The sequence below is a fragment of the Centropristis striata genome, chromosome 5 (assembly GCF_030273125.1).
Source record: "Centropristis striata isolate RG_2023a ecotype Rhode Island chromosome 5, C.striata_1.0, whole genome shotgun sequence".
NCBI lineage: Eukaryota > Metazoa > Chordata > Actinopteri > Perciformes > Serranidae > Centropristis > Centropristis striata.
In genome coordinates, this window is record NC_081521.1 from 18,670,021 (window position 1) to 18,696,363 (window position 26,343).

Below are 26,343 nucleotides of genomic sequence, written 5' to 3' on the forward strand. Positions count from 1 at the left end.
AAACATACAGTTAGTATAAATGTATGTAACATCCTGGCAGATGCTTCCAGATCTTATGAATCTGTTGGACCCCCTTTAATCTGCACTGAATATTTCCGAAAATCAGAAAAAAGTTGTTTGCAGATGTAACTCCATGTTGAAGTTCATGCTCACTGTCCCTCAGTAGTAGTAGTAGTAGTGTGTGTGTGTGTGTGTATGTGTGTGTGTGTGTGTGTGTGTCTGTGTGTGGGTAACAGAGGGCAGAGTGAAACCAATGACCCAAGCTCCTTTCATTTTCTCTCTCTTTTTCCTTCCCTTTTACTGACACAACAATAAAATGAAACTGCAACTTGTTATTGCCTGAAAACTGCTGGGGGAACCACTGTGTTACAGCAATCACTGAACATTTGTGCAACAACAGACTCCAACGCAGTTATTTTACCATCAAAAACATTACATACCGGTTGCATCATGTGAAAGAATACAGACAAGTATAACATTTAAACAACTCTGTGAAGATTTAGCAATTATTTAGGTCTCAATTCAGTCATTAATTAGAGAAAAAAATGCATTAAAAATAGCTGTTTTTACTCTTCTTAATTAAAAGAAGATGCAATCTGTTGCAGACGAATCCTGTCTATTTTATAATAATTTCCCCCCACATTGAGTAAAGTGATTTCCTGAGCAGCCAGAGCTAAAACACATGTTTTACCTTGTTCAAATGAATAGAAGTGGGTTTGACATCATGTTGGGCAATATTCATATTTACAGCGTGGAGGTTCTGCAGTGCCTCAGTGATCCGCTCACTGTAATGCACAGACAGCAGCAGGTATTTGCTATATTTAAGCACATAAATTAGTGTATGTATAGACCAGTTCAGCTGAAGAAAGAACCAGTAAAATAAACTTGTTAATAAAAGGACTTGCAGTTTAAAATCTGCCCGTTCCGAACACATGTGGGCCCATTACACCCCGAGCTCAGCCAGTGCCCACAGTGGCCACAATGCAAGACATAAACAAGAATGGCTCTGCTGTTTGCATTCCTGGTGTCGGACATTTTAGAGCAGCACTGACAGATCTGTGTAAAAATATATACAGGATAAGTACGGACCGCACAGCTGGAAAATGTCATGCGGTTTACAGCTGATGCCACTGTTAACTAAATCAACTTGAAATTCATTATCTGAGCCTGATCTCTGGTGCCCTCTTCTCCTGCATTCCTCTGAGAGAAAGAAAGGGGATCAGCTGGTGTTTGAGGCCCTGAGCCGAGAGTTTAAGGGTGCTGTGTGTACCCCTGGAAAAAACATGTGACTTCAAACATCAGGTACAAGTTAAAGCTTCCTCCATCTTTCATCAGTTAACAGAAACTAATGCGCAGGCACGTTAAAAACAACATGAGGCGGAAGGAAGAGGGAATAAATCAAACCTGAGTGAAAGGGAGAATACATATAAAATGCAAACAAATGTGATGATTTTTTAAATGATCCTGACATGCAATCTGTATTTCCATGTTGTGGTTTATTGTGTTTGTTCAGCCGAGCCGTTTGTTTACAATTCAATAATGCATTTAATGATTTTTATAATTGCAAAGTCTTTAAAATCAGTCAGTTATGGCGAGCTGCGGTCATAAAACAACATGGGGCTGCTTTTTTCACCCCGCTGCAACAAGGATAAATAAATCAGTAAGTCTGTCACATGAATGCAAATATATACAAAAACAACACTTTAAAAATAGATCATATTAATCTAAATACACTGTAAAAAAATCAAATAAAAAAATCACTAAAGGCAAAAGGAGAAAAGATCAGACATATTTGGTGCAAAATTACAGCTGAAATCTGAGGTGGCAATTAAAATCACATTAACCTCTGACACACACACACACACACAAACACACACACACACACACACACACACGTATCCATCAGGCGTTGTGGTTCTATTTCTACATGTCACACCTGGGAATCCACAGCGTCTACTTACAGCCTCATGCACTCTGCCATGCATTAGCCACATCCAATCATGCTGATGACAAACTGGCTGTTGAAATGTGCTCGCAGCATCTGAGCCTCATGTAGGGCCGGGACTGAAGGGTCTACAATCATGTGATTTGCTGGAAGAGCCCACCCTCACACCCCTCCCTCTCCAACCCTCCCAACCCTGAGTGGCCTCTGCTAGGCTATGTTTCCAGGAAAGGGGCCTACTGGACAGGCTGTGAGGCCTAGGCAGGGAGACATTGGCTCATTGAGAAAAACAAAAACAGAGAGGGGCGGTGGGAAGACTCTCCCCTCTTACATAACTCTGCCTCCATGACAGGAAAAAAAAAAAATAGTTCCCCGCCACAATGCAAAGAAAAACCTGTCCGTCCGCCTCTCCTCTCCTCTCAGCTCTTCAGGACTGGAATTCAAACACTGTAACCAGCAGTGCTCGCTCGCTGTTACACAATAGTTGCAACTCTTCACAGAGGCATGTCAAACACATCTGTATGTGCATGAATATGACAGTTAAACTATCTGTCTTTATTTGCTGGATGTGATCATTCTCTGCCTGTGCAGCCGTAACAACACATGATGTAACACACCGTGTCATTTAATGTGTTGTGTTATGTTGTTCAGCTCTGGTGGGGAGATATTATTTACTGTAACTGAGGAGAGTCTGTGGTGGCCTGCACTGCCCCCCTGTGGCTGAAGCAGGAACTGCATGGAGCCTGAAAAATACATTTAACTTAACTAGTCAGTTGCAAACTAACCCTCCAAAAAATCTAACAAAAGGTTTCTCAATGGTTTACAGTAGTATCAGATGTACTTAAAAACATACTTAAAGTTTACCAATTTTTGACTCCAAGAAATGCCGCAATTTCAAAATGGTGGCCACCAGGTCTTTAAAATGAGCATTACTCCTTTTAGTCAGGCGGCTGAGCTAAATAAAGGGGACTTGCCGGACAAAAGCACCACATTTTTTTCCACATGCTCTCTATCACCATAAGTTTAAATTTTTGATGGGAGCCACTTCATCAAGATTGCGGATTGGAGATGTCAGCCATATAAAATCTATGAGAACCAATATATCTTCCAAGCCACTTAGATGGTCCATCTCAGTATCAAAATATACTTTTTTTTGGGTCAATGAATCCATTAAAGCTATTGAGAATATCACTAGATGATTATTCAATCAAATAGAATTTTGGCCATGAAATTACGTAATTTCCAACTCAGTTCCTAAGCGTTCAGACATTTAAGCCTCTTGTGGTCGTGACCTGCACTAACTGCACTTACTGCACAATATTATGTGTTTTACATGTTCTATACTGTTGTTGCTATTAATTAGATTCAATATTTTGTTTTCAAATAGTCATTTACAGAATGTATGAAAACTTTAAAAGGCCGTTTTCTCAAAGTGAGTTTTTTCTCATAAATCTCAACTTCTGCTCCACTTACAGACACCAAACTAACCAGTTTTATTCCTTACTATATTCAGTCATTCATACCGATTTAAAGAACATTTTGTTCTTAAAAACATGACAAAAATTGACTCTTTTCTTCTTTTTACAGTATTTTCTGATAACTTTGAAATTTGCCTTAGCCAAAGTTTGGATTTATGTCCTGTGAATATATGCAAATGTGTGCATATGTTCACACCTCATTTGCACATCTAAACATAAAATAAATAAAAAATTGTGATGCAAAAATCATCCTGATATCTATAAGAAAAATAATAATCTACAAAAAAAAATTACCCTATTCACCTGTAGAGTCTTCCCATAATATACAGTGTAAACCTGCTGATTTGGCATCTTCAATACTTAATAAAATCAGCCATTGTGGTGGCTTGAAAGAACAAACTAACACTGATTACTAAATATTAATATTTATATTTAATATACTATTAAAATCTATCCCATTCATGCAACATCTTCTGTGATAAATAAATGAGAAAGACTAGGAATTATGCTGAGTTGGGTCGCTACCAGCTGCACCTTTGAAATAATTGTCCACATGTGACTCAGGAGTCGAACTCCGGCTGGCGCTCGATCAGGATCGTCGTGTCGTTTTCTCTCTTGGTGGACGGATCGAGGCAGGAAACTCCCAGAGCGATCAGACACAGCCAGGCCTGCAGCACGGACAACAACACTCATTTAAACAACACAGGGATGAAGAAAAATAACAATATTCATGCAAAGGATCTGACCTAAAGACAGGGAAGATACATTTAAAATATGGACATTTTCTTCCAGTGTGAACCTGTACGAGTTTTAGAGCTGGTTTTAATCTGAAGATATATTACTGCACCTTTTAAATGTGATGACAGTTAAAGCTGTAGAATTTATGGAGGAGAAAAACTGATTTTCTGATAAACAACTTGATTTTATTGAGTAAAAACATTATTTATAGATGTAAGTTTTTAAAGGTAAATGCCAAATAACAACGGATGGAAGAATGATTCCATTATTTCGTATAAATTTCTTCTTCTTTTAGCACTGTGTCAACACCAATGTGATTATTCAAATATACCATAAATGCATTTACTGAATTTTTATATACAAAAACGAAAGAAGGATGCAAAAACAGGCTAAAACAAAAAATAGATTTAAAAAAAAAAGGAAAATATATGTTGATACAATTAATTCACAAGAAAATAAGTAAATATGATGTTTAAAAATTTAGAATTTAATGTTTTTAACAGGTCTGGTTAGTGCAGACGCTTAATTATTGGACACGTTTTAAATGACACATGTAGAATAAAGAGATTCTGACAGAAATATCAAAATTTTAAGCTTCTTTTTGGTCACTTTTTGTAACAACTGTAAAACTCCAACCATAATGCAATTTTACTTTTCTAATGAACTAAAATAAATTATGCAAAAAATATAAAATAACATAAAAATAAAACTGATTATTTGACATACTTAACAAGGGGTTCATTAAGTAAATGCACAGTAAAAAACAAAAAAATATGTTATAAAGGACAATTATGGAGCTCATTCCAGAACAACTTTATATTATAAAGTCTTAATATAGTATATTAATAAAATCTAAACGCAAGTAACATTCAATAGCTGGTTTCACTTTGAAACCAAGTTAGACAAGTTACCACAATAATAAGGCTCAAATCGATACAGCATAGTATCACGATATTTTGTGAGGCAATATTATATCGATTCATGGCCACCAAGTATGCATATTTAGCATACCGATGGCCCGCTGGGCGGATGGCAGTATTTTGCTGTTTGTGTTTTCCTGGAGGCCGGAGCAGCTCAATTTTATGAATATAACGGAGATACTGGTATCATATGAAACTAGAAGATTTAAGGAAATATATCGTGGTTTAACCAATTTTTTAAGTTTAGATTTTTAAAATATTTTTACATTAAAACTACTGTTTTAATGTAAGAAAAAAAACAGTTAATTTGCCTTCAGAAAAAAAAGTCAAATTACCAGGAAAAGCCAAAAATTACCAGAAAAAAAGTAGAATTACAATAAAAAAGTCAAAATTACCACAAAAAAAATCAAAATTGCCAGAAAATGTAGAAATTGTGCATCAGGATATTGCGTTGGGAAGTTGTTGAATGAATGCTACAAAGTTAGACTTTTTTTATGTTTCATTCAAAAACATGAGAGCACACAAAATGCAGTTAAACAGTTAAATTGCAATATATTGTATCTCAATACTCACCATATGGCAAACTGCTTGAAATCAAAATAATATGGTATTGTGACTCAAGTATCGGGATAAAATTGTAGCCTCTGGGGATTCACACCTATAATAACGCGCTAAAACTAATATACACTGAGGAGAAATCCAAGACAAGACAGCAGGAAGCAGTTTGAGGTTTAGAGTCTAGATCTCCTCATGTGACTCACCAGATATCCCACAAACGTCAAGTAGGCGATGGAGAGGATGGCAGCGAGCACGTAGAGCCACGCACTGTCCAACTCCGTCACATACACCACCACGAAGTACATGTTGATGGCACACACGATCAGCACCACGACTCCTCCTCCGATCTTAAACACTCTGCAGGAACACAGAGCAAGAGTGTGTTTAGAGGAGAAACATTTATCCTTTATTGTTGTCTCTGTGATGGAGATAAACTTACAATCCGTTGGCAAACTCGTTCATGAGAGACGGCAGACTGGTGAAGGTGAGGATGGGGATGAGGGCGAACGGCAACTGGGAGAGAAATTCAGTTTGTACAGTGATGAACAGCTGCTTCACATCACAGTTAAAATATATACAGTAGTGTTCAAAATAATAGCAGTCCAATATGACTAACCAGATTAATCCAGGTTTTAAGTATATTTTTTTATTGCTAAATGGCAAACAAGGTACCAGTAGGTGCAGTAGATTCTCAGAAAACCAACAAGACCCAGCATTCATGATATGCAGCTCTTAAGGCTGTGCAATTGGGCAATTAGTTGAAAGGGGTGTGTTCAAAAAAATAGCAGTGTCTGACTTTACAAACGCAAAACTATTTTGTACAAACTTTTTTGTTTCTAGGATTTAGCAATCCTGTGAATCACTAAACTAATATTTAGTTGTATGACCACAGTTTTTTATAACTGCTTCACATCTGTGTGGCATGGAGTCAACCAACTTGTGGCACCTTTCAGCTGTTATTCCACTCCAAGATTCTCTAACAACATTCCACAATTCATTTACACGAGGTTTTGCTTCAGAAACAGCATTTTTGACGTCACCCCACAAGTTCTGAATTGGATTAAGGTCCACTCCATAACATCAATGTTGTTGGTTTGGAACCAAGATTTTGCTGGTTTACTAGTGTGTTTGGGGTCATTGTCTTGTTGAAACACCCATTTCAAGGGCATGTCCTCTTCAGCATAAGGCAACATGACCTCTTCAAGTATTTTGACATATGCAAACTGATCCATGATCCCTGGTATGTGATAAATAGGCCCAACACCATAGTAAGAGAAACATGCCCATATCATGATGCTGCACCACCATGCTTCACTGTCTTCACTGTGTACTGTGGCTTGAATTCACAGTTTGGGGCTCGTCTCACAAACTGTCTGCGGCCCTTGGACCCAAAAAGAACAATTTTACTCTCATCAGTCTACAAAATGTTCCTCCATTTCTCTTTAGGCCAGTTGATGTGTTCTTTGGCAGATTGTAACCTCTTCTGCACATGCCTTTTTTTTAACAGAGGGACTTTGCGGGGGATTCTTGTAAATAGACTAGCTTCACGCAGACGTCTTCTAACTGTCACAGCACTTCCAGGTAACTCCAGACTGTCTTTGATCATCCTGGAGCTGATCATTGGCTGAGCCTTTGCCATTCTGCTTATTCTTCCATCCATTTTGATGGTTGTCTTACGTTTTCTGCCACGTGTCTCTGGTTTTTCTCTCCATTTTAAAGCATTGGAGATCATTTTAGCTGAACAGCCTATAATTGTTTGCACCTCTTTATAACTTTTTCCCTCTCCAATCAACTTTTTAATCAAAGTATGCTGTTCTTCTGAACAATGTCTTGAACGACCCATTTTCCTCTTTCAAAGAGAAATGCATGTTCAACAAGTGCTGGCTTCATCCTTAAATAGAGGCCACCTGATTCACACCTGTTTTTTCACAAAATTGATGACCTCACTGATTGAATGCCACACTGCTATTTTTTTGAACACGCCCCTTTCAACTAATTGCCCAATTGCACAGCCTTAAGAGCTGCATATCACGAATGCTGGGTCTTGTTGGTTTTCTGAGAATCTACTGCACCTACTGGTTACTGTTCGCCATGTAGCAATAAAAATATACTAAAAACCTGGATTAATCTGGTTATTCACATTGGACTTTTATTTTGAACACTACTGTATATATATATTTTTTTATTGTGCACAAGATGAGGACTGGATCTCCCTTTAAAGTGAAGACACATTGCTTCATTAACCCTCCTGTTATGTTGTTTATATTTCATTAATATCTCCATTACTAACCATGTCAATCAATATTTAGTGCGATGGTGTTCTTTACCTACTAATAGTAGAATTACCAGAAAAAAAAGTCAAAATTACAAGAAAATAAGTATAGATTACCAGAAAAAAAGTAGAATTACCTGAAAAAAGTCAAAATTATGAGAAAAAAGTAGAATTACCAGAAAAAAAGTCAAAATTACAAGAAAATAAGTATAAATTACCAGAAAAAAAGTCAAAATTACAAGAAAATAAGTATAAATTACCAAAAAAAAGTAGAATTACCAGAAAAAGTATACATTTCCAGAAAGAAAGTATAAATTACCAGGAAAAACAAGTAGAAATTGTGCTTCAGGAAGTTACGCTAACGCTAATCTTTTTTTATGTTTCATTCAAAAAACTTCAGAGTAGTTTCAAATCCCTGTTCAAATATATATTTTTGTTATTGTGCACAAGAGAAGGACTGGATTCCCCTTTAAAGTGAAGACACATTTCTCCATTAACCCTCCTGCTATGTTGTTTATATTTCATTAATATCTCCATTACTAACCATGTCAATCAATATTTAGTGCAATGGTGTTATTTACTCTTTTTCGCATGTTAAAATTTTTTTTAATGTAGGCCTACATTGGAAAGATCTACATATAAAATACAATGGTTTTACATGACATTAATTTAAAAAAAATGTACATTTTTAATTTTTTTCTTTTTATAAAAAAATATTTTAAACTTTGATCTGCAACATAAGAGGAGGGTAAATGTACAAAAGTTACAAAAACAGCCTTATTATTGTGGCTTTATGATTAAAATAAATAACAAGAAATAACAAGTTTCAGAGTGAAACCAGCTATTGAAAGTTACATGCTTTTATATTTAGTTATAAATATCACTACTACTAAATTAAGACTTTATAATATAAAGTTCTTCTGGAATGAACATAATTCATAATTAATAATTAATTTTACTTAATGAATCCCTTGTTATGTATGTCAAATAATCGGTTTTATTTTTTATATTATTTTAAAATTTCTTTGCATAATGTATTTTAGTATATCAGAGAAGTAAATTGCCCAAAACACACTGTTTATCATAGAAAAACTGTAAAAACAGGCATTATGGTCAGAGTTTTATAGCTTCTGTTATAAAAAAAGTAATAAAATTGAAGCTTTAAATGTTGATATTTCCATCACAATCTCTTTATTCTACATGTGTCATTTAAAATAAAGCATTTGCACTAACCAGATCCTGTTAAAAACATTAAATTCTGCTCCTCAGAGACACTGTGAAGACATGATTGATTCTGCGGAGACCAACGGTCACGTGACAAAATATTGTAGAAGAATGAATTGAAAAGCAAAGTGTGATGAGATGAAGGTGATCTGACAGGTGATATATAAGGGCGGTGAACTGACCTGCATGCTCTGCAGCACGTTGAGGAAGTCGTTCATGCCCGTCAGGTGCTGCACGTCCTGGAAGATGGCCACCAGCAGCGTGGGAGTGATGGCGATGGAGCGGGTCAGCAGCACCCGAGCAAAACGTGACCAGCGCAGGTTCAAGAAACCCTGAAGGCACCAAAACACGTCAGACTGTGACATTTACGAGAGAGCTGTTCTTGTTTCTGACAGCAAAGAAGAAGATACACCAAAATAAACTGTAAAAACAGGCATTATCGTCAGGATTTTATCTTTCCGGTGGCCCTTGAACAGATCATAGGTTACAAAAGTTTCCAGTAGAAAAAGTGACCAAAACGAAGCTTAAAATGTTGATATTTGTGTCAGAATCTCTTTAGTCTACATAAGTCATGTAAAATAAAGCATTTGCACTAACCAGATCCTGTTAAAAACATTAAATTCTGCTCCTCAGAGACACTGTGAAGACATGATTGATGATGCTGAGACCAACGGTCACGTGACAAATATTAACTGAAAATCTGTTGACACAGAGCAGAGAGGAGAGGACAGGAGAGGCTGTTTACACAGAGCAGAGAGGAGAGGACAGGGGAGGCTGGAAATATGACAATACTTCAATATATGGAGAAAACTATTTTTGGTCATATTACATCTTGGTCATTTTGTGTCTTTTTGATATTTTTACATTGTTTGGGGGGATATTTTGTGTGTTTTTTTGGTCTGTTTTTGTCATTTTTTGGTAATTTCTTATCTTTTTGGGGGGTAATTTTGTGTCTCTTTGGATATTTTCTTATCTTTTTTGGTAATTTTGTGACTTTTTGTGACATTTGTGGGCCCTTGGAAAAGTGTTTATATATAAATTCCATTTTATTCACTTCATTCTAACTGTGTTATTCTGCACAAAGACATGTTTGTGTTGTTCCCACTTCTAGCCATGATTGGCTAGATTGCTGATTCCATAGAGCTGCAGGACTTATAGATTTATATAGATTTTATATATTGCAGTGAAAGATGAGGACACAGTGAGTAAAATGTAAAGCCTGTAAAGCCTGATTCCACACTCAGATGTTTGCTGTAAAGCTTCCACAATGAGGTCACAACTAAAGCTTAAGAAACCGACTGATTGTCTGATTGTGATGAAGGTGAAACCTTTCTACAGTTTGAGCACCGTGTGTGTGTTTTCCTCCACTGACCTCCATGACGAACTGTCCCGAGTATGTTCCAGTCATGGTGGAGCTCTGACCCGCCGCCAGGATCCCCACGGCCCAGATGTAGAGCGCCGCAGGGCCAAAAAAACAGCCGAGCACCACGCCCTGAAACCAGAGAGGAGAGGAGGTCAGCAGCAGAGAACAGGTTAAATCCCACTGAGCTTCAATAAACACAAAAGACGAATGAATGCAGACGAGTGTAAGTGATTGGCAATCACTGCACACTGTAAAATATTTCTATAATTTAATTTATATGTGCAATATTCTCTGTGCAATTCCATATCCAACCACTGACTCTGTCTACATTGTACACAGTCATGGAAAAAATATGAGACCACCCTTGTTTTCTTCACTTTATTGTTCATTTTAATGCCTGGTACAACTAAAGGTACATTTGTTTAGGCAAATATAATGTTAACAACAAAAATAGCTCCTAAGAGTTTAATTTAGGAGCTGATATCTGGACATTTCCATGGTTTTCTTGATCACAACCAAAATCATTATCGAGAATTATTTTAGAATATATTTTTGTTGTTATCATCATATTTGTCCAAACAAATGTACCTTTAGTTGTACCAGGCACTAAAATAAACAAGAAACTGAAGGAAAAAATGGTCTAATATTTTTTTCCATGACTGTATAATGTTCACAAGTTTTTATTTTATTACTGTTTTAATTGTTAATACTTTTTATATTTCTATTTGTTTATTTGCCAAAACCTCTTATATTTCTAGTTTATACTGCTTGTTTACTTGTTTTTTTGCTATCCACTGTGCTGCTGTAACTCATTAAATCCCCGTTGTGGGACTAGAAAAGGAAATCTTAATCTTTATCTTAATGCTGCACTTTTTAAGTCATTGAAGAAATGTGGCTTCATATTATCAGCCAAGAGTTTAATAAGCTGAATATTACATAATAATATCCATTATTGGCTGGTAAAAATAAAATGTTAAAAAGTAAAAGAACTGCAAAATGTTACCTGTAGCATTAACTGTTAACTGTCTGAGCTGAACTCACCCCTTTGTAGATGTTCACCTCCAGAGTTTGGTTGTTCTGAGGGATGAGATCTGAGTGAGGACTTCCTGTTTGATTGCAGACGTTGTACTGGATCAAAGAAAATAAAAACATGCACATCTGTAGCACAACAGCCAAAAGAAACACACATTCAAACCAGTTTCTCTATTAGAATTACATGTTTTTTAGCTGTTTTTTGTTCTTGGTCTGTGTCTTGTCATTGCTCAACTTGTGAATATTACATTTTGTAGTACTTTGTTTATTTCCTAGTATTATATACAGCTCTGGAAAAAACTTAAGAGACCACTGCAAAATGATCAGTTTTGCTAGTTTTACTATTTATAGGTATACATTTGAGTAAAATGAACATTTTTGTTCCATTCTATGAAGTGCTGACAGCATTGCTCTTAAATTTGAAATCAAAATATTGTTATTTAGATCATTTATTGGCAGAAAACGACAATTGTATTCTGAATAATGCAAAGAAAATATATTCATATTAATTTTCAAAAAACACTAATATTTTAATTTAGGAAGAGTTTAGAAATCATTATTGGTGGGATAATCTCAATATTTTATCACAATAGTGGTTTTTATAATCTTCCTCATAAAAAATAAGATTTGGTTCAGGTGATCAGCTGATCAGCGTCTCATTAAGTAGAATGAGGAGGCGTGTGTTGGAATCGAACAAACACTGGAGCAAGGTTATTATAGTTCACGAAAACTAACGAAATAACGAAAACTAGAATTGAAAAAACATTTTCATTAACTGAAATAAAAATAAAAACTAGAGTTTTAAAAAAACGGTAACTAACTGAAATTGTATTGTGAGGTTACAAAACTAACTAAAACTAACTAAAATTATAGTAAAAATGTCCTTAGTTTTCGTTTTTGTCAACTTTTTTCATTCATAATTCAGTGTTTCTATTTGAACATGCAACACATGGTAAATATGTTTACTGAGACTGGGATGTCTACACTCGAAAAAAAAATCAAAACACCTGGAACTGTAAGAGTTAATAACCTTATTGGGGCTGAGATGAATAAACCAAAGGAAATAAAGGCAACATTTATTATGACCTCTTTGAATCTGGCACCCAGCATATAGCCCATTACAAAAAAACTAAAACTAACACTAAAACTAATAAAAACTAAACTAAAACTAAGCATTTTCAAAAAATAAAAACTAAACTAAAACTAACTGAATGTGAAAACAAAAAATCACAACTATTATAACCTTGCACTGGAGTGGACTGGCTGCCATAGATGTAGAGATGCTGATTTAAGAAATATTTGAGAGAGTGGTCTCTTAATTTTTTCCAGAGCTGTATATCAGAGAGAAGCTGCTTCCTGATTGTGAGTGCGGCTGCAGAGAAACTCACCACCTCCTGGTTCGTGCGTCCGTAGAAAGCTTCCGCGAACACAGCGACCACAAACACATTGATGAGGAACGAGATGAAGAGCGCCGCGGTCGACTCGATGAAGAAATATTTGTTGGCTTCTTTCACTTCTTTCTTGTTCGTCCGGTCGACTTCCCGAGACTGAGACACAACATGTGGACACTTAATACATACAGCTTATTTAAAGCAAAAACCACAATGTTTTTCTCATGCATTATCTTCGCCTCTTGCACATTAATATTTGTGCATCCTGGGGTCCCTAAACAGTCTGTGAGCTGCATAAATGGGGTCTGACTGGAAAGCTGAGACTCTTGTGGATTCAATGAGCCCAATGTTCTTCATGTGTGATGATGTTAATGAGTGAAACTTGAGCTCAGTGTATAAAATGAGCTGCTGTGACCTCTAGGATAATCACAGCCTCATGAAACTTTACAACCACAAACTAGAGACCTAGAGCATTCAGAGGATGGATGGCTTCAAACACTATGTTCACAATAAGGGGCTTTCTTAGCAGTAAACACAACACAAGAGCTCGTCTTCCAATCAATAAAAATCCAGAAATCTCCAGTTTTTGAAACCAAATCACAGCATGGATTTTTGTTGTTGTTCCAAAGGTCTCTGCTTATTGATGTAGTATTCTGGAGGGGTTTTGACCATTTTGATGCATTCTCAAAATAAAAAAACTGCCTAATTCAGCATCAAATGTGTGTAACAAATGGTATCAACCCAAAAATTGCTGCAACAACTTATGGGACATAGTTGAGCAGGGAATGGACTTCAGAAAGCCAAACATCAAACACAAACAACACAAACAATCTTCTGAACCCTTATACACCCTAATAGGTTTACTTACTTCATAAATTGATTAATTAGGCAATTTTTTATGAGATTTGTGACTAAAACAACTTGTTATTTTGAAGAATTGTTGTTAATATTTTCTCAATTCTTGATTTTCAAAAATGTTAGAATTTAGCAACAAATCTGTGTAACAAATGGTATCAAACCAAGAACTGCTGCAACAATGAGACTACTTTTAATTTAGTTCAATTAATGAATTAATTGATTAATTAATTAAGGCATTTTTGATTTCTGACCAGAACAACGAAAATACAAGCCTAATTCAGCAGCAAATGTGTGAAACAAATGGTATCAACCCAAAAATTGCTGCAACAACTTATGGAACATAGTTGAGCTGGAAATGGACTTCAGAGAGCCAAACATTAAAGTTTTGAACCCTTATACACCTCGATAGGTTTACCTAATTGATTAATTTCTTAATTAAGCCGCATCTCAGATTAATCTTCAGGTTCCAGCTTTCAGATGATGTTCACCATGTTCCCCCCCTAAAAATCCACTGAACACAACCCCCTACTCTCTATAAAAGAGGCAGAATGATTTAAAGAAAGAAAGGAAAGGAAGCTGCTGGTGGCACCTTGACGAGAGCAGAGTGGAGGTAGATGTTGTGCGGCATGATGACGGCTCCCACGATGCCCACAGCCTTACCCAGCTGCTCCGGACCGCAGCCCTCACAGTACGGCAGGAACATCCCCTTCAGCAGCTGGGCCTGGTCCGGACCCACCACCACATACTGAGGAGAGAGGAAAAAAACATAATTTTTGCTCTGTTCTTCTATTTATTGAGGGTGGGGTTTTTTTTTTCAACACTATCTTTATTTATTTTCAGACATAATAACACATACATATAACTACTGGGACTCCGAAGAAATGCCCCAAACCATGTAAAACACAAATAGTAAATATAAATCACAAACAAAAGAAGGAAACTTAAATACTCAATAAAAAAATAATAAAAAATAAATAAATTTAATAAAAAAAAAAACAAACCAAAATGATACAAATAAGTAAATAAAAATAAATAATAAAATAATAAATAATAGAAATAAGAGTACAGATGGGGGAGAATAAATACAAAACCAACCATACACTGCATATAAATGTATAAACACATTAGAAAGTGGTCAGTCAACACCAGACAAATATTTTTCCAAAATGGGCTGCAGAGGGCTACTTATGGGTTATTGAGGATGTTTTAATATATTTTTCACATTCATGTGTGAAAACTAAGAAATAAAACTTTTTGTTATAATCCAGTTATTTTAGAGGCGTACATTGGTCTTAAAATTACAATAATATTGTTTTTGAGGGTGCTTGCTTCTTTAATTGTTTAAAGTGACATTTAAAGAGAAAAAAATATGAAAATGTTTTTTTATTATTAGGATAAAGATGTTTAGAAGCTTTATTTGTATTCTACAGAAGTATTTAATGTACGTCCATATTTTTATTGGACAAATTGTACATTTTAAGCACATGTTGCTTGAAAAACTAATAATTATTATTATTTTCATTATCAAATTATTATTTTTATTATTATTGCTTGGAACAATGTGTGCACTTAAACTTAAAGGTTTACACAAATTAAGTTCATGTAATTACTGTTAATAAATTATGTGTATTTAAAATGTGTTCCAACTAATTAAAATTATTTAATTTAATGTAATTTAATTAACAGTGATAACATGAATTAAATAAACTTTTAAGTAAATTCCATTGGCGTTAGTTTGATACATTTCCTATTACAGATTTTTCAGTTCATGTTAGAATAATGTGACTCAATTTGACAGAAATTTTATACATAATTTAAATGAGTTAACTTGAAAAAATAGACCAAAATATATGTTTCTAGTTATGATGTTAAAACAAGCTGACTGACATTAAATTGGCGACATTAAAAATTGGTTTAACTTCGTCATGTCTGCAGAAATGTAAACATTTGTACCTCGTAACCAAAGGTGACGGCCATGATGGCGATGAGAAAAGCGAAGAAAGCTTCGAGCTTCCTGAGGCCTGCAGACACACAAACAGAAACAAAAGAGTTTTATTTATAATTATTGTTGTTGTTGGGATTTTTTTCACTGAGAGAATGACACAACAACAACAACTCACCGTATTTGTCTAAGAAGAGGAAAACAAACGTGTCGACGATGGTGATGAGGACACCGCCCCACAACGGGATCCTGAGACACACACACACACACACACACACATTAGAATTGTTTCTTCAGTATGTGAATAATTGAATGTACTCTGTGTCTGCTCACCGTCCAGAGGAGAGCAGGTTGAAGGCGATGGCGCAGCCGATGACCTCCTGCATGTCTGATCCAATGATGGCGAGCTCCACCATCAGCCAGAGGACGATCCGAGGCACCTGGACACACGGCAGGACATCAACATCAGAAACACACTCTTCCTGTCTACATTTATTAAAAAATTCACCTCTACAAATGCCTGATCCCAATTCCACAGAACTTTGCAACACACCCTTTTTTCCCCCCCAAAAATTACCCACACATATATACAAGCACTTATAAATACAAAGTACACACACTTTCACACACACTCACACACACATACGCATCTGTAGCATTTACATAAAATTCCCCCATTGGTCTGTCTGTCTGTCTGTCTGTCTGTCTGTCTGTCTGCTGATTTGCTTATCAGCATATATGTATGGCCACACAATAAACCCTCCTCCTACCTATTAACTATCAGAAATCAACGTTAATAACAACTGGTGCAGTAAATATCTACTCTTTTTTTTTCTTCTTTTTTTTCTTTATTAACCTTATTTTCTGTTTAAGTTGTTTGACCTTTTCTTGTTCTGTAAATAAAAATAAAGTTGTCCTCCAAAAGTGGGGTGGTGGTGGTGGGCCAAAAAAAAAAAGAAAAAAAAAAGAAACACAATCTTCCCCTCAGCTTATTCTCTGGATGAGGGACGTTATCAGGTAACAATGCAGAAAAGTTTATTTAAACTTTGGAACCCTTTTGGTCTTTTTTTATTTTCTCTGAGAGCTGATGAGTTTGTTCACATTTTTATTTCCAAGGTTGTAGTTCAATATAATAAAATGAAAATGATATATATTATTAATTTTTAAAAATAGAATATTTATTTGGTCTAATTTATTTTTATAATAAATAATGGACATATTATTCATTAAAAAAAATTCTCTTTTTACGCTTTTAAATTTGTTTTTTATTCATTTTTTCAAGCTTTTTAAAAAACATGTCAAGGTTTTTTTTCAATTTTTTTTTTAAGTTCAATATTCATTTGTTGTAGTTTATTTTTCTAATAAATATTTCAATGTATATATAAATTATTATTATTATTATTATTATTATTATTAATAATAATAATAATAATATATATATAATTTTTTTTTTCAATCTTTTAAAAAATATAATATTAATTTGGTCTAATTTATCTTTATATTAAATACTTAAATGTATATATATATATATATATGTATATATGTATAGGTATGTATGTATGTATAGGTATATATATATATATATATATATATATATATATATATATATTATACATTTTCTTTTTTTTGTGCTTTTTATCAAGTTTTTTTTTTAAAAGTCTTTTGAATGTATGATGTTTCCAAAGTTAACAAGTAATCATATTAAATAATAGTCTGCAGCCTCTGAAAACGTTTCCAGCTGAAAAAAAAGTAGTGACAGTTTTTTTTACTCAAGAATGCATGAAGTCACTCTGGATTTAACTGTTAATGTAAATGCAATTTCTCACAGTTTTAATACATTTGGCTTGAACTGAAAGTTTAGATCATTTAATCAGCCGATCACAGAGCAGGTTTATGTGCTGAGGCAGTTTCAGTGAACGAGTTCTGCTTCCTCTCTGTTGGATCATTTCTGCTTTGCTGCTGAGTTTTGGGGAAGCAGATCACAGCTGAAATCAGTGAACACAGTGAGAGTTAACAGCTCTGATCTCTCACCGTGCGGTACTGCCGGTTGCAGACTTCGGCCAGGTGCATCCCGGTGACGACGCCGAGCCGCGCAGCGAGCCGCTGCAGCAGCAGGCCGATGATGGTCGCTGCCAGCAGCACCCAGAGGAGCTGACAGGAGAGAGAGGAGGCTTCTGTTATCTACTGCAGTGATACTTTCATTCTGAGCTCCAATAGGAGCAATAAGATGATGCTGAGTTTGTGAAATGACATGCTATTTTACAAAAAGTTGGGGGTTGTGGTCAGTGGATTTTTAGGGGGAGATAGCAGGTCAACAATAAATGCCACATAGAAGTGTTGAACATCATCATCATGAAAGCTGGAACCTGAAGATTAATCTGAGATGTAGCTCAGCACTGAGAGTCAAGATGTTTAAGACATAAATCTGCAATAAAAAAAGAGTCTCATTGTTAAAGCACTTCTTGGTTTGATACCATTTGTTACACAGATTTGGTGCTAAATTCTAACATTTTTAACACTAAAATGTAGTTTTAGTGTTAAAAATTGAGGGAGTGAATCTTCGAAACATCTGATTTAATCCCTGAGGTCATTCAGAAATATGTTTGTATACCAAGTTGTTTTAGTCATAAATCTGTTATAAAAATACTTAATTAATCAATTATTCAAGTAAACATATTAAGGTGTATATGGGTTTAGAACATTAATGTTTGGCTTTCTGATCCATTTCCAGCTCAACTATGTTCCATAAGTTGTTACAGCAATTTTTGGGTTGATACCATTTGTTACACACATTTGCTGCTGAATTAAGCAGTTTTTTAAATTCGAGAATGGATAAAAAATAGTCAAAAACCCTCCACACTATTACATCAATACACCAAGACCTTTGGAACCACATAGAAAAAACCCATGCTGTGATTTGTTTTTTAAAATTGTCTGTATTTTCTGGAATTGGAAGACAAACACTTGTGTTGTGTTGCCTGCTGAGAAAGCCCCTTATTGTGGACATAGTGTGTAAATCCATCCATCCTCTGAATGCTCTAGGTCTCTAGTCTCTAGATTGTGGTTGTAACAGCAGCTCATTTTATACACTGAGCTCAAGTTTCATTCACTAACATCATCATCACACATGAAGAACATCTCATTAGGCTCATTAGAGCTAGAATCTGAGCTAGATCAGATAGAACAGGCAAGAATAAATCATGAAGCTGCAGGCACTTTGTCCTCTAACGGCATGAGAGGTTAAATATGTTGTAAACACAAATAAGTGAGTTTTTTCTGTCAATGTTTTGCAGCCTTGTGAGTGTTGAAATATGAAAATAATTACACAGTAATGGACCGACAGTCAGACTGAAGCCTGAGGGCTCAGTCACACATTCACTCCTCCTCTCATTCACTTTGTTTCAGGTCTGGCGACTAAAGAATTCAAGAATGTGTTTACCTGTTAGACTTTGACCTGCAGCATTGTGGGACTTGAGACGATTTAAGAGAGAAAGGAAATGACCGAAGTGAAACTATGTCATTTGGTATTTATTATCAGCAAAGTAGAGACTGATTTTAGGATTGTTATGTTAATTAGTTTAGTCGAACCCACCATTGAAATGGATGTTTTCTTTAAAAGATTGCCAAAAATGTCATCGAAAACAAGAGAAAGACACTGTAAAAACAGACATTATAGTCAGAATTTAAACTTTCGAACAGTCCTTTAGCAGATCATAGGTTAAGAAAATTTTCCTTTAGTAATAGTAACCAAACCAAAGCTTTTTTAAGATTTATGTCAAAATGACTTTATTCTGTAAATATTTGTTATTTAAAACGTTTCACAAATAAAGCATCAATCTGAAAGTCTGTTAACACAGACCAGAGAGGAGAGGACAGGAGAGGCTGGAAACATGAAAATACTTCAACGTGTACAATATGGGGAGACATTTATTTCCAGTACTCATAACACTTGTTGGAACTTGTAAAGTGTTTTAAATTAATTACATTTTATTCCAATTTAAATTATATATATATATATATATATATATATATATTTTTTTTTTTTTTTATTATTATATATTTATACACATTAATATATGTGCCCACAGGTGTCACAAATATTGGAAAAATGATTGGCTCTCCTGATATTGTACATATTAAATTATTGTCATGTTTCCAGCCTCTCCTGTCCTCTCCTCTCTGCTCTGTGTAAACTGGCTCCCCTGTCCTCTCCTCTCTGCTCTGTGTAAACAGATTTTCAGTTAATATTTGTCACGTGACCGTTGGTCTCAGCAGAATCAATCATGGCTTCACAGTGTCTCTGAGGAGCAGAATTTAATGTTTTTAACAGGATCTGGTTAGTGCAAACGCTTTATTTAAAATGACACATGTAGAATAAAGAGATTCTGACACAAATATACATTTTAAGCTTCGTTTTGGTCTCTTTTTCTTATAGAAATTTTTGTAACCAATAATCTGTTCAAGGACTGTGTGTGTTAAATTTGAAAATAATTTTTAAAAGAATGCCTGTTATTATGGTTTCTTTCTACGATAAACTGTGTATTTTTGGTGATCTATTTAAGAAAAGATACATTCGTGAAAATGGGATTCAGAGGGTTAACTGATGGGAGACACCACAGTGACTAAGTCCACTTCTGCTATAATCTTATATTTATATTGCAAATTTACAGTTTCTTTCTATGATAACCGGTGTGTTTTTGGTGATCATGAAGAGAAAACATACTCATCAATCAGGGGTTCAGAGGGTTGATGGGGAAAAGTTACACATTATGTCTTTGACTGTAAAAGTGCCAAATGATGCTCTTTCTAGTAAACAAATGGACATTAATACAAATTTACAGATCTAAAAGATAAGAATTACCCAATTATCTACTAAAATAAACACTGTATCAACACAACAATCATTGAGTGTTACTGTAGTCACCTTGAAGCCAGCTTTAGCTCCAGACTGCAGGTCGGACTCGATGTTTCCTGGGTCCAGGTAGGCGATGCTCATCAGGAACCCGGGCCCGGTGAACGCCCACAGCTTATAGAGGCTGAACGCTTTCTACAGGACACAGAGGAACGGTTCACATACTGGGATCATAATCAATTTAACCTAGAAACATTAAACTGCAGATGCAGGTTTTGGTATTTGTCTGGTACCTCGCCATCCTCCTCAGGAACAGGGACCCTCTGTTCAAAGTAAGTACTGGAAACAGGTTCATTATCTTGTTTCTGCAGGAAGACGGAGGGAGCCGAGCCTCTGTGTGTGTGTGTGGTCTGGATCACTGCCTTCTCTGCCTCCACCTCACATTCTGAAACACACAAACACATACATTTTTTTGCACCAAGAACAATGACTCTCTGTTCTAAATCATCTTGTTTTCTCATTTTTCTTTTCACACCGTTTATCGTTGAAAGAAACTGTAAAAACAGGCATTATTGTTGAAATTCTAACTTTTCGACAGTCCTTGAACTGATCATAGGTTATGAAAGTTCCTGTTAGAAAAAGTGACTGAAACTAAGCTTTAAAAAGTTGATATTTGTGTCATGATTTGTTTATTCCACATGTGTCATTTAAAATAAAGCATTTGCACTAACCAGATCCTGTTAAAAACATTAAATTCTGCTCCTCAGAGACACTGTGAAGACATGATTGATTCTGCTGAGACCAACAGTCACGTGACAAATATTCACTGAAAATCTGTTTACACAGAGAGGAGAGGAGAGGACAGGAGAGGCTGTTTACACAGAGCAGAGAGGACAGGAGAGGCTGGAGACATGACCATATTTCAATATGTACAATATTTATATGTAATATGTAACATTTTTCCCACAACATTTATGACACTTGTGGGCACTTGGAAAAGTGTTGTATATAAAAATTAAATTTTATTATATTTTTTAATTAAATGTCACTAAATAAATGATACATTTTATTTAAGTTTTTAAATAAAATATATTTGTTTTCTTGTGGATTTTTTTCAGCTTTTTAAAAATGATTTCTGTCATTCTAACTGTGTTATTGTGCACAAAAACATGTTTGAGTTGTTCCCACTTCTAGCCATGATTGTGCTGATTCCATAGAGCTGCAGGACTCATAGATTTATATAGGTTTTATATATTGCATTGAAACACAAGGACACAGAGAGGAAAAATGTAAAAAGAGCAAAAAACGATCTGAAGCTGCTTGTTGAAGCTTGACGCTTCAGAGTCAGAGGAGACATCTCCTTACGAAACTAAATAAAAACCATTAAAGTAAACAAACGTCCTCACCTCGGTCTACGGGTCGTTCCAGCTCCAGGTCTGTGGGAATGCTGGGAGGCAGAGAGGAGATGTGGATGTTCTCAGGAGACGGGTCTCTGGCTGGAAGCAAACAGGTGATTACACTGAGATTTAAACTCACTTTATGTGATTCACAGTGCAAACAAAACTAAATCCTTCAGAGAGAGCACCATGAGAAAACTGGTGTGACATACTTAACCCTCTGGACTCCAACAAGCCATTTCAGGGCGTTATTTGCTCTTTATGTGACTATGCACCTGCTGCTGGTGATTGAGCCTCACATCAGAAAAACAACAATAACTTTGTGCGGATGTTACATTATATTTTATGACATTATATCCAGGAAATGATGGCTGCCATTAAGGAAATGAGGTCAATATAATCTTTGTTGCGCTATAAATCCTTGTTCAAACGTGATAAATACAGAGAAAAGTCACCTCAGACACGTTTGATAAGAAGAACATAAACAGTGGTAATACGACACTGTACAAATACTCTGTGACAAGTAAACATGATGCATTATTTATGCAAAAGTGGCTGTAAAATGTGCTTGATGATTATTTTCTGATTTAACCCTCTGAAGCCCAAATATACACCGTTTAATGTAGAAAGAAACTGGAAAACCGGCATTATTGTCAGAGTTGGAACTTTCTGACAGTCCTTGAATGGATCATCAGTTACAAAAGTTTCTGTTAGAAAAAGTGACCAAAACTTGTTTTAAATGTTGATATTTGTCTCAGAATGTCTTTATTCTACATGTGTCATTTGAAATACAGTGGAAAGGCTGTTTACACAGAGCAGAGAGGAGAGGACAGGAGAGGCTGTTTACACAGAGCAGAGAGGAGAGGACAGGAGAGGCTGTTTACACAGAGCAGAGGGAAGAGGACAGGAGAGGCTGTTTACACAGAGCGGAGAGGACAGGACAGGAGAGGCTGTTTACACAGAGCAGAGAGGAGAGGACAGGAGAGGCTGTTTACACAGAGCAGAGGGAAGAGGACAGGAGAGGCTGTTTACACAGAGCAGAGAGGAGAGGACATGAGAGGCTGTTTATACAGAGCAGAGGGGAGAGGACAGGAGAGGCTGTTTATACAGAGCAGAGGGGAGAGGACAGGAGAGGCTGTTTACACAGAGCAGAGGGGAGAGGACAGGAGAGGCTGTTTACACAGAGCAGAGAAGAGAGGACAGGAGAGGCTGTTTATACAGAGCAGAGAAGAGAGGACAGGAGAGGCTGTTTACACAGAGCAGAGAAGAGAGGACAGGAGAGGCTGTTTATACAGAGCAGAGGGGAGAGGAAAGGAGAGGCTGTTTACACAGAGCAGAGAGGAGAGGACAGGAGAGGCTGTTTACACAGAGCAGAGAAGAGAGGACAGGAGAGGCTGTTTATACAGAGCAGAGGGGAGAGGACAGGAGTGGCTGTTTACACAGAGCAGAGAGGAGAGGACAGGAGAGGCTGTTTACACAGAGCAGAGGGGAGAGGACAGGAGAGGCTGTTTACACAGAGCAGAGAGACTTCAATATGTACAATATGTGGAGAAAACTGATATTATATAACTCTTGGTAATTTTGTGTCTTTTTTGGTAAATTTGGGTAGTTTTGTGTCTTTTTCTGTCATTTTATGTCTTTTTGGTAATTTTGTCTCTTTTTTGGTAATTTTTTTGTAATTTCAGGTAAATTAGTGTCTTCTGTCATTTTGTGTCTCTTTCATCATTTATGATTGTTTTGTGTCTCTTTTTACAACATTCCTGACACTTGTGGGCACTTGTGTGTTTGTATATAAAAATTACATTTTATTCACATTCAAAAATAATAATTTATAGTAAATAATACTTCAATATGTGGAGACACAAGTTTTCCCGACAATATTCATGACACTTGTGGGAACTTGGAAAAGTGTTGATGAATATATTCCATTTTATTCCAATTTTAAAAAAATATATATATCAGAGAAATTCTACTTTTTTTCTGATTACTGTCATTCTTACTGTGTTTTTCTGCAAAAAGACATGTTTGAGTTGTTCCCACTTCTAGCCATTAGTGTGCTGATTCCATAGAGCTGCAGGACTTATAGATTTATATAGGTTTTATATATTGCAGTGAAACACAAGGACACTGAGAGTAAAATGTTAAAAGAGTGATAAAACACCCTAAAGGTGCTTGTTGTGGTTCAATGAATCAGAGTAAAAGTAAAAATGTTTTTTGACTGGAACTAGTTAAACACTTTAAAGTATTTTAAATATATACTTTAGTTAAGTAGTTGAGTAAAAGTACTTAGTTACATTTCACCGCTGCTGCTTTAAATGAAAACAGTGACTGAAACTGACTCACCTGCCCGCAGAAAGGAAAACATATTCTTCTTCTCCCGCGACATTAAAAGTATAAAAGTTTAAAATTCATAAAAACAAGCAGCTACATGCCGGGAATCTGATTCATTGTGTCCTCCTGCTCGCTTCCTTGTTTCTTTTTCCTGTTTATGGAGAAGAACAAGAACATCCGGCAGGTTGGACATCGTCCCTCCGAGTGAGGTGTCGACTCACCTGACAGGTAAGGGAGGAGGAGGAGGAGGAGGTGGAGGAGGACAAAGTCAGCTCTGTTCCGCTGTGACCCTGATGTCCCCTGTCATTCACGTGACCCGGTTTATAAACAGAAACGGTCTGAACTGATCCTGAATCAGGAGGAAACGAGACTCAGCGGAGAGGGAAAGATTTCAAAATAAAACACACATTACACAATATTATTATTATGATTTTTTTATTTATTTTTTTATTATTATTATACAAAGGTCATAGATTTTTTTTAAAGAACTAAAAAGCGTATTAAATTTACTGTATTCTTTTTTGGGTTTTCAAGTTTGGAAATGCCATTAAAAAAAGGTAAATTCATTTTCTTAAGATTATTCAATTGCTTAATACAAAATACAAAATAATAATTATAATAATTATAAAGTAACACTTAAAATTTGAACGTTAATTAAAAAATGGTATTTTATAATAATAATAATAATAATTATTATTATTATTATTATTATTATTATTATTATTATTATTATTATTATAATTAGGTTAAAAAAAAGTCTGCCAGCAAAAGTTGCCAAACACTTACTATCAAATAACAGTAAACAACTGATATTTATTTTACAGATTATCTATTTAAAATACAGATAATATAAAGTAAATATCTGCATTTAGTATTGCATTAAGTTTAATTTATAAAAATACTGTTGTTGTTTTTTTACTATTTAACATGCTAAAATATTTTCTCCAATGCGCAATATCTGCAAAATGAAAAGAACTTTCAGGAAAACAAACAAACACATAGAATATGTATTAATAATAATTGCCAAATAGCAGAAATGTATGTATATAATGTGTATAGAATGTCTGTAAATGTTTTTATTCTGTTTTCCATGTGTCATATCTTATCTTACTATTATTTTTTACATTAAATTTTAATTTTTACTGTAAAAAACAACAACCAGAAAGGTGTGTACATGTTACATTCATTAATATGATGTGTATTATTGTACAGTTTTACATAGATTTAACTGTAATTTAACATTCAAAGCCATTAAGCAATTGAATAATCCTGTAAAAAATATCTATGTCTCATAATATTGATTCACAGATTTTGACTGTAGAAAAGTAATTTATATTACATTTATATTATGCTTTGATGCAAAATATAGTTATGTTTTTGATTCAATTAGAAGATGCATTTGATAAAGCTGTTCAAATTTCCCTTCCCTGCAAAAAATATGCAAAAAAAGATTCAAAAACTTACTGGACATGTCGTGACGTGCAGCTCTGTCCTGCTGCAGGAGTTTTACCGCCCTCTAGCGGCAGGAAAGAGTGTTTTTATTTTTCATTGTCCTACAAAGAAAAGAAATGATTTCACATTGAAGCGGTATGTGCAGCAGCAGCCACTGGGTGGAGACAGACACGGACTCATGTGGGTTTTTCGTCCTGACACATTTTAGTTCCACATTAGATTTGAAATAAACACCACAGAGAACAAACACAGGATACTTTCTCTCCTCTAACTCTGACCTGACATGGATCTACCTTCACGTTCTGGCTAACAGGAAAATAACACGTCTTACTAATATTAATGATGCTTCGTTATTGACACCCCTCAGAAGAAAGTATTTAACCCTCTGAACCCCAACAAGCTGTTTCAGGGTGTGTGTTTTTTTTGTTGCTCTTTTTACATTTTCCTCACCGAGTCCTTGTATTTCACTGCAATATATAAAATCTCTATAAATCTATCAGTCCTGCAGCTCTATGGAATCAGCACAATCATGGCTAGAAGTGGGAACAACTCAAACAGAATGACAGAAATCAGAAAAAAAGTTGAATTTCTCT

At 35.4% G+C, this 26,343-nt stretch overlaps 1 protein-coding gene across 1 annotated transcript; it reads right to left on the bottom strand.

Annotated features, from left to right (window-relative positions):
• Nucleotides 1-200: 200 nt before the first annotated feature.
• Nucleotides 201-24,686, bottom strand: LOC131971377 (natural resistance-associated macrophage protein 2-like). Its single transcript, XM_059332801.1, has 16 exons — nucleotides 24,311-24,686; nucleotides 21,977-22,066; nucleotides 20,864-21,015; nucleotides 20,643-20,765; nucleotides 17,750-17,869; nucleotides 16,052-16,158; nucleotides 15,897-15,967; nucleotides 15,730-15,797; nucleotides 14,366-14,521; nucleotides 12,916-13,074; nucleotides 11,537-11,623; nucleotides 10,505-10,624; nucleotides 9,315-9,464; nucleotides 6,076-6,149; nucleotides 5,840-5,993; nucleotides 201-4,088 (listed from the first exon to the last, which is right to left on the bottom strand). Exons 1-16 carry the CDS (start codon nucleotides 24,351-24,353, stop codon nucleotides 3,981-3,983), a joined length of 1,782 nt encoding a protein of 593 aa, XP_059188784.1. The 5' UTR covers nucleotides 24,354-24,686; the 3' UTR covers nucleotides 201-3,980.
• Nucleotides 24,687-26,343: the final 1,657 nt, after the last annotated feature.

Coding starts and splice junctions, on each gene's coding strand:
- LOC131971377 (XM_059332801.1), bottom strand. CDS start 24,353: ATGTCGCGGGAGAAGAAGAATATGTTTTCCTTTCTGCGGGCAG. Junction 22,067..24,310: donor GTTTTCCTTTCTGCGGGCAG/GTGAGTCAGTTT, acceptor GTTTGCTTCCAG/CCAGAGACCCGTCTCCTGAG. Junction 10,625..11,536: donor AGGTGAACATCTACAAAGGG/GTGAGTTCAGCT, acceptor CTCTGGTTTCAG/GGCGTGGTGCTCGGCTGTTT.